At 40.9% G+C, this 9,669-nt stretch overlaps 1 protein-coding gene across 3 annotated transcripts in view; it reads left to right on the top strand.

The window, feature by feature from the left end:
• Positions 1 to 9,669, top strand: part of trappc9 (trafficking protein particle complex subunit 9) — a 199,874-nt gene that overhangs the window by 65,244 nt on the left and 124,961 nt on the right. For all 3 annotated transcript variants that reach the window (XM_019258520.2, XM_019258505.2, XM_019258513.2), the window contains one exon: positions 8,681 to 8,833. In XM_019258520.2, coding sequence (XP_019114065.1) covers positions 8,681 to 8,833 — 153 coding nt within the window. The remainder of the gene's footprint in view (positions 1 to 8,680; positions 8,834 to 9,669) is intronic.

Below are 9,669 nucleotides of genomic sequence, written 5' to 3'. Positions count from 1 at the left end.
TGTGGAGGTTTTGACTGGGTTGTTCAACAGAATCTTAGATAGTGAGAAGATGCCAGAGGAATGGAGGAGGTGTGATGGTGCCCATTTTTAAGAACAAGGGAGATGTGCAGAGCTGCGGCAACTGCAGAGGAATAAAGCTGATGAGCCATACAATGAAGTTATGGGAAAGAGTAGTGGAAGCTAGACTAAGGGCAGGGGTGAGCATTTGTGAGCAGCAGTATGGATTCATGCCAAAAAAAAGAGTACTCCAGATGCAGGATTTGCTTTGAGGATGTTGATAGAGAAGTACAGAGAAGGTCAGAGGGAGCTGCACTGTGTCTTTGTAGATCTGGAGAAAGCTGGTGCCCAGAGAGGAACTGTGGTATTGTATGAGGAAGTATGTTAGAGCGGTGCAGGACATGTATGAGGGCTGTAAGACAGTGGTGAGGTGTGCTGTAGGCGTGACAGAGTTCAAGGTGGAGGTGGGACTGCATCAGGAATCAGCTCTGAGCCCCTTCTTGTTCACTATGGTGATGGACAGACGAGGTTAGACAGGAATCTCCATGGACTATGATGTTTGCAGATGACATTGTGATCTGTAGCGAGAGCAGGGAACAGGTGGAGGAGAAGCTAGAGAGGTGGAGGTTTGCCCTGGAAAGCAGAGGAATGAAGGTTAGCCGCAGCAAGACGGAGTACATGTGTGTGAATAAGAGGGACGCAAGTGGAAGAGTGAGGTTACAGGGAGAAGAGATAAAGGATTTTAAGTATTTAGGCTCAACAGTCCAGAGCAATGGAGAGTGTGGAAAAGAGGTGAAGAAGCGTGTGCAGGCAGGTTGGAACGGGTGGAGAAGAGTGTCAGGTGTGATGTGTGATAGAAGAGTTTCAGCTAAAATGAAAGGAAAGGTGTACAAAGCTGTGGCGAGACCAGCGATGTTGTTTGGTCTAGAGACAGTGCCACTGAGGAAAAGACAGGAGGCAGAGCTGGAGGTAGCAGAGATGAAGATGCTGAGGTTCTCTTTGGGACTAACCAAGATGGATAGGATCAGGAATGAGTACATCAGAGGGACAGCACATGTTAGAGGTTTTGGAGAAAAGTCAGAGAGGCCAGATTGAGATGGTTTGGACATGTCCAGAGGAGAGAGAGTGAATATATTGAAGGATGCTGAGTTTTGAACTGCCAGACAGGAGGCCTAGATGAAGACCAAAGAGGAGGTTTATGGATGCAGTGAAAGAGGACATGAAGGTAGCTGGTGTGAGAGAAGAGGATGCAGAAGTTAGATGGAGGCAACTGATTTGCTGTGGCGACCCCTGAAGGGAAAAGCCGAAAGAAGAAGAAGAAGAAGGATTTAAAGTCTCACTTCCCCCCCTGGAAGCAAGTATGAGTCTTATTTTGACTCTGCAAAGTTTTACTCCAGATTTTTTTTCAGTAGTTGCTGCAGATGGAGTGGCAGCACTCCAACCTTCACATTATTTATTTATACCAGACTGACATAGTCAAATATTAATCAACCAGTAACTTTGTTGTATTCTGAATTTTTTTTCCAATTTTCTTTAGTTCTGTGTGTTTTTCAGGGTGCAGTGGCTGAGGATTGAGAAATGGTATAAAAATAACCCACGATTTATTTGGTCAAATTTTAGTCTTAGCTTGTGAGGTGCCATTTTAAGTTTTGCATTAATCTGATGGAAATGCTGTTAGTTTTAACTTGTTTCCATGCTTATCAAATGACTTGATTTCCGTAAAAAGCACTAATCTCAGCGTTCTGTCATAGGCAGACAGTCGCACTGACTTACAGCCAATGAACAGCCTGCTACGCGACACAAGAGCCACAGACTCTGAACTCCAAACTCTTTCCTGCTAAACTCCCACAAGCTTAAACACCCATTATATCCAGCACCTTAGCCTGTTCAACGAACCACCAAACAAACATTCATTAAGGGTGGGGGGGGGGTGCACTGCTAACATATAAGCTATAGCTGATTAGCTGCTCGGCTGCAGTACATTAAACAGCGTGTAAACTGAACAACAAATGTCGCTTTGGTCTGGTTAGACACTTCTGTGGTCCTTACTCTTCAATACCATTAACAACATGCTGTCTGCTCATCACGTGGAGGCTATACTGCAAGCCTGCCAGCTGCGGTCAATCAGACGCAAAGAGGGACTCACTCTACTCAGCCGCTGAGAGCCAAAGAGCATCTCTGACACTTCCCCAAACATATTTTTTCTTCCCTTTAGTTAAAGGGGATTTTTTTCTTTTAGAATTTGTGTTTGCTATTTAGTAGCTTGAAGACAACAGCGGTGCAGGTGTGTTCGTTTGGAAAGATTTTGCCTTGCAGACGAGGAAGAGGAGAAGGAAAAGCTTTTGTTGTCTTGCAGAGATTCTCATTGTCTCGTGTAAAGTTTTGTTTAAGCCTTTATCTAATTGTCATTTTGGTCCTGTTTTTGGAATCAGGTGGGATACAAAGTTATTCTGTTTAAAACTTTTTATGTTCACACAAGAGTCTTGTTATTTAATTTTATAGTCGGCCTAGAAGCAGTGTTTACAGCAGAGTGTCTTCTGTTGTATGCTAATCAGTGTGACCCCTGTAAAGCTGCTCGTAGATAAGCTGCCTTTTGAAATAACCCATATGTGCAGGGCATTGTTCCCAGTTTGTTCCAGAGGCTGATAATTAACACACATTGGGCTGTATTTGTTTCTGCAAAGCAGCCCTACTACAGCAAGTGTGTTTCTTGTCTCTGTTGGGCAGCACAAAATGTTGCTGTGTTTTGAAAGTTTTCATTATATTGAATATCAAGATCTTTATATGTTACTTGATGGTGTTTTTTTGAGAAATTACAGTACAGGCAAAGCTCACATATTGGCTCAGAGGAAGAACCGCCTGTGGACTGGTTGATGAGACCAAACCTGCTAATTGCATTGCAGTGCCATTGATCATCCAGTTCTGTTCTCTATGTAACGTCATCTTTTGTGTTGCCTTCTCAAACCACTGCAGTTTCAATTAAAGTGTTTTAAAAAGGCCCAATCCTTGAAGAAATTACCGCATATTAATGAATATCTATTTTTAATCTGGTAAATTTAATTTTTACCACCTCATTTTATTAATGATGAGGAATCACCCACTTAAAAAGGCATTATTTAAAGGGGGTTTCTAGAAGGATGCATAAAACTTCTGTGTAAGTTCACCTGTAATACTCATACTTTGTGTCTTTGATTTATGAAGCCGTGCACACTTATGGTTTTATAAATCTCAATCATTGTGAAACTGGGCACACACTCCCACATGTAGCCATGAATAGACGTAGACATGCCCTTAGTCAACTGTTTGAATATCACTACTTGTGCCTGGCAAAAAAAATTGCAAAGAAGTACCTCAATTTCACCAATTTCTTTCAAACCCTACAATAAGTCCAGTGTTGCTGTAATTACACATGAGTATAATGCACAGCTTTGGCTATTTATAGTGCCCATATCATTAGATATACTTATAAATCATTTTCATCTGTGGTTTCTCACTTATTGTTAAACTTTAGAAGTATAATCAAGGATTTTTAGCATTTGTATCAAAACAAACTTTACAAAGTCGTTCAAAAGTGATGTAATTAATCACAAAGGATAAAAAACAGGCAATAAACACTGGGAAATAAAATGTTGTCTCCAATGTAAAAAAAGAAAATTGATCACACCAAAGTAATTTGCTGTGTAGACTGCACAGAAACGACACAATCCGCTACACAATTATCATGAGATTCTGTACCTCAACTCCGGTGTCCACCTAAGCACCTTAAGCTCAAAAAGCATGTGCACACCTGATCTTAATTATTATTTTTAAATGATTTAATAGTTGAAATTAGGGGGATTGCATCAAAACGCACACAACTGATATATCAAAGATGTCAATGGTTGGCAAAGACTGCAAAGATGAGGACTACAGGTTACTGGGTGACATTCTACCAGCAAAACCAAAGTGAGTACTGTATATTATCATCACTAATATGACTTCAAGTCAAACATCCCTAAAAATAAACAAGATTAAGTTTTACATAGGATTTACGTCCATAGGTACAGTAGCTTATTCCAGTTCCTGGCACCTTTTGAACAGATACCTAATGTTATTTGTGTCGAGTCAAATGTATTTGGATAGTAGTGTGAGCCTGGCAACACTAGCCTCATGTGCAAGGGTTCCCCCAACAGCAGTGCTCTTTAAGGTACTCAGGAGCCCTTAGTCATAGATATTATGAGCCACAAATGTGCATCAGATGCACACATTCACACTCTGCATTCTGTTGTTGTTATAAATATGCAGTGTAAATAGGCACGGGTTTTGTGCATATGCATCTTGTATACATCCGGCTCCATCCCAGTGACATTTTTAGGCACAACACGGCTCCAAAGATGGTAATGTCAGTCTGTCGGTCAGTCGGTCCACCACTTTGGTCCAGACTTAAATATCTCAACAACTGTGAGATGGATTCCCATGGAATCTTGTACCCACATTCATTGTTCAGATCCTAATGAGTCCCAATGACTTTGGTGATCTCTTGACTTTTCTTCTACCACATCATGACATTAAAATATTTGGTGGATTGCCATGAAATTGGCTACACACATTCATATCCCAATCAGGATGAATAACAAAGTCTTTCATCTCCCTCAAATCCTTTTTTTTGGCCTGAGGGCCATCACCAGGCCAGATTTTTAATTTGGTTGGTGACCAAGCACCTGCAGAAGAAATTTCTACTTTGTGTTTGGTGCTAATAGGCAAAGCTGTGATGCTGTCTGCATGACCGATCGCTCAGCAGGAGTTCACTGATGCAGTTGTGACAGAAGCTGTATTGTCGCAATGCAGCACCATGGTGACTGAAGACTTACCATCCAGGGTCATCGTATAGTCTTCTTCCCACCTGACTGTGCCTCCTTAGTTGTAACCTGGTAATGGCCTTAGACAGACCTCTCTGAAGCCCTCTGCATTTTCTGTAGGAGCTGAATGAATAAAAGATATCGAGCCACAGTAGAACACACCTGTGGTGAAACATTACTCTCTCTGCCACAGCCATCGTGACATATGAGATATAAAAACTTTACAGATAACAAAAACAAACTCTTAATACAATAATATAATCTATTATATTTATATGAGTAAACTGAGTTGTCTCTGAAAGGCAGAAAATAAACCTCCATCAGACCTTTTGTTTATCACTGATACAATATTCCCCTTCTGTGGACATTAGCATGATCTGAGCTCAATTGTCCTCTAAAACTCTTTTGCACATTCATATCAGAGGACAAAACACTTTCCACTGTGCAGCCCATAAAAAAAAAGGGGGATTAATATTGCTTCAGTGATTTTGTTTCCACGAGCATAGCTGGCTGTCAGCTGCTCCGTGCCGTCCTTTCTCATTTGACTTTATCAGTTTCTTTGTGATGGCTGTTTATTTGTGGTCCTGTAGTACTACGTTTGATTGACGTGGAGAAGATCATTCTTTGCGCCAGCCAACTCCTTTTTCTGTGTATAGTGTACGGCGATCAATCATCGATTTCAAGTAACAAGTGAACTCAGATGTGAAATACTGCCGTTAGGGCACAGAGATCTTTTGACATCGGTTTACATTCCAGTGTTGTTTCAGTCTTTGTGTCTCAGAAATGTTTGGTAACAACTCCACTTAATGCTGCCGGCTCTAGCTCGCTTTTGCAAGTCTGAATTCACACGATTATCAGCATCTGTTGGAACTTTTTAGGCCTTTACACATTCAATTTTGTTTACAGGTGTTGGGGAGTGTGAGTGCACATGTGAAAATAGGCTTACTCTGTCTCTTTCTCTGTCTCAGACTGAACTACAGACTGTAGTTGCATTCTGGGTATGTAGCCCCCAGGTTTTCAAAGAAAAATACATGGAATAAAAACAAAATATATATCCCTTATATATCCATTGCATTGATTTTTAACCCAGTCCCAGGGGAGTGTTGTGCTAAATTGAGTACTCTTCTAATACTGCTGTGCATGTCGATGCATATATTCCTTTTAGCCCAGTATCCCCCAGATTTCTGTCCATATTGTTCTATTCTTTGCCTCATGATTTATGCCCAATGGTAATGTTCAGTAACAATGCTGAAAATACTGTACGCTTTATGCAGTGCAGAGGTGGGTGAATAAGAGTGTAGTCTGACTGTCATGCAGGAAACTGCAATTCCTGTCCTGTCACCAACCTGCAATTAACATTCACCTCTTTATTAACTGTAGCCACTAACCTTAACCGTACAGTAAAATGTACTGCCATGTACAGATATTGTCTAAAGGGAGAATTTTAGAGCCTCAGAAACAGTTTTCATTGTTGCAGAGTTGTCCAGCATCATTCAGTGTTAAGCAGTGAGGATGGACGACTGATTTAATGGTGCCCAGCTGCTGATCACAAACATACTTCAGCACTTTCTTCAGAAATTCCCCAATAACTTTTTCTACATATCTTACCAAATCTTTTCACTGAACATTTCAATTAGGGCTGGCGCGATTCATTGACGTAACCGTCATGTCACCGATTGTGGAAATGTGTCAATTTGCATTCAAGCGTCGCAATGAAACGCTGCGCCCGGTCAAAGCGTGGACTCCCCCCTGAGAACACGCTGCAGTTAAAAGACTTCACCGAAGATGAAAGATAAAGCGTGGCAGCATTTTGTACTGAGACTGTAAGCTCTACGGATTGTAAATTACACTTCCTGTTTGTGTTTTTCTCCCCACCCAACCATGATATATTAGGATTATCAGCACGCAACGTGTGGTTTTGTTAGTAGTTGAAACCTAAAATTGATTTTCTAAAGGTTTCTTCATTGCCTCCATATTAAAATAATTGCTTTTATGGTAACATAACATTGCATCATGCGTCATCTAATGAGAAAATAGCCTAAACTAACATTAGACTATTTTTACAGTCCTTAGCCCTCACTCATGCAGAAATAAGCTACATTTTCCAGTGATTATCAGAACTGTACATTACCCCAGTGATAAAATAAATCCACGTCATGACATTTTAAATTTGAAGTGAAGTGCTTAAGTAAATATACTGATTCACCAGTTCCGGAAAAGGGTTGACATACAGTGATTAAATTTGTCTGTGTCACAGCAACCTTTTTGAATTTCAGATCAGGCATTTTTAGAATACAATTATCTTTGGATCAGTTGAGTAAAGAATGATCGTTAGCTGCAGCTCAACAACGTTGTTTGTGTACCTGAGGGTCTGACAGTGAGGAGGTCAGAGTGTTTTGAGGCTACATTCATGCTAATCCATGCTTACTGTTGACACTGCATTGATCGCTTCAATCAGATACACCCAGAGCCCAATGCTTCCTAATTACTTTTTTGACCTGATGAGAAATTGGATGTTCGTTGGCTCCTAAATTATTAATGAGTATTTATTTGTAGAATTGTCGCAATTAACAGTTACACAACAAACCTGTGCAATTTCCCTGATTGGTCTTGATTTGTCTTGACCAGTTCATTTTTCTAACAGGTTGGATTATTGAGGTAGAAAGAGAAACATGAGAGTCAAAGCCAGAGGGGATTCAAATCTGAAAACCTGGATAGTTCTGGACAGTGTTTGAAATAAAGGTCGTTTCATATCGACTCTGGAGCTGCAGCTGACGTGATGTTCATGTTGTAATTTCACGATTAGGAATATCTTCTTTGATACTTTAAAAAAGGCATGAAAGATTTCTCCACCGTCATCGTGACTGCCATTTCTTGTGACTCATAGTTTCGTAGTGTGATGATATTAACGTCATCCACAATCCTGCCTGTCTACCTTCAAACCACAAGGGCTGGTGTTGCATATTCAACTTGTTTTTTCTTCCCTAATCCATTTTCTTCTAAATCATTTCCCCCATTGCCTCACTCCCTGTCCCCCTTCTATTTTTCTCTCTTTTTAAATTCACTGCATGGAAGTCTGAGTTTATGAATATTTAAAGTGGGAGCGTTATTCACAAACTCTTTATTTAATGCCGCCTACATTCACAACCTCTTAGCAGGTTTTAAAGGCTTTTGGTTATGAATCAAGCAGGGACGTTTAAACTGTTGTTTTTTACGGTGAGCATGCGTCTCCCCTTCTGCTGTGCTTCTGTTAAAATCAGCCTGCTCGCTGTTCCTGCAATCCCTAAGAGCAGGAATGGCTCACCTGTATAGACAGAACACATGCTTTATTCAGGTGATGTATCATTCATTTGACGCTCCTGGCTGAAGTGGATGCAGCTGAGTCATTCGTCTTACGTAGAAGGGGTTGGAGGCATAAATGAGAGAGTTACGTCTGGTGACGAGCAGCCACAGGACTCGTAGGTAGGAGGCCAATCAGCGGCTTTGTTGCTCTGGAAAGCTTATTGAGACCTCATAGTGGCACAGGTTGCTTTAATGACGTGCAACCTGCTGCAGGTACAATCAGATCAGTCTCTTTTTCTTCTCATCTCATTCTGTGCAGACTACACAGACACTAACCAGCAACTCAAAGTGAATATTTTTTCCCGGGTGGCTAGAAGCACAACAGTGTCAGGTCGTTGTGCAAATATATTTGCATACAAAAGTGTTACAGCAAGTCTTTCCATCTTTTATCCCACTGAGTATCATCACGCTCAGAAATATGTTGTTATTTATTTTCTAATTCTTTTGTCATGTCATCTGTTTGTTCCTTAATTTGGCTTTCTCTCCCTTTTTTCTGTGTGCAGAGAAAGTGTTCGGGGAGTTTGTGAGCTGGGACCTGGAGGAGGCTTTGTCTCACCTGCCTCTGAAGCCTGGACAGGCTGTCACACTGACTGTCAGCATCAAAGTCAAGCTGGACTTCTCTGGCCAGGAGAACCTGCTGCAGGACCTCAATGATGGTGAGTGGACACATGCATGGCATCAGTAAGTGTAAAGCTGCTGCAGCGTTTGCCGTTAATTATCCATTAACCAGACTCCACCAGTCCACTACTGGGTCTTAGGGTCCCTTCACCTGTCAAATCTCACTTTAACCCCCACCCACACCTCTGTAGTTACAGTGTCCTTCTGGGTGAAACACTGTATATGTGTTAGGCTCTAACTAGTTTAAGTTGTGTGTGTGAGAGTGGAATAAATCAACAGTTATTAATTCATGGTATTCTATTACATGATAAATATCTAAAAAACATATAATTTTTCAATCTTGAAGTCTGTGTAAAGTAAGAATAAACATGTGTACTGAGTTTATGAAGTTTATGAAATTAGGTGTCAAAATCGGGTAAAAATAAGCAGAATTCTCATGAATCGTGTGTTGACCCATCATGAGGTAAGTTTGCGCATCTCGCTCATCTCAGAAACTACAAAAGTCAAACAGAAATATTGAAAATACTCGTGTCACATTATGAAAAGAAAGTGGGTTGTGTGAAATATATTTATTTAGGTAGGGACATAAATTCACACCTCAGCACCTCTCTGAAACCAAAACTGATCATTGTATCCTCCTTGAAGCCAGGATTTATTGCAGGGCTGTCGTGTTAGACTGCATTGATTCAGTTAGGTGTTTATTAAACTGGCATTTGAGTGTCTCTTCATTACACGGGTGAATGTTTTCCTTCATTTCTCTTGAAGTGGATTGGAGTAGAATTGTCAGACCATCTTTTAACTACCCCACTGAAGTTATGCAACCACGTTGGGATGCAGAAATGAGTGTTAATGTGCCGCTGTACCTGGAGCACTC

Source organism: Larimichthys crocea, chromosome XIII (assembly GCF_000972845.2).
Source record: "Larimichthys crocea isolate SSNF chromosome XIII, L_crocea_2.0, whole genome shotgun sequence".
NCBI lineage: Eukaryota > Metazoa > Chordata > Actinopteri > Sciaenidae > Larimichthys > Larimichthys crocea.
Note: the sequence above shows the minus strand (reverse complement) of the source record. Positions and strands in the feature narration are given on the sequence as shown.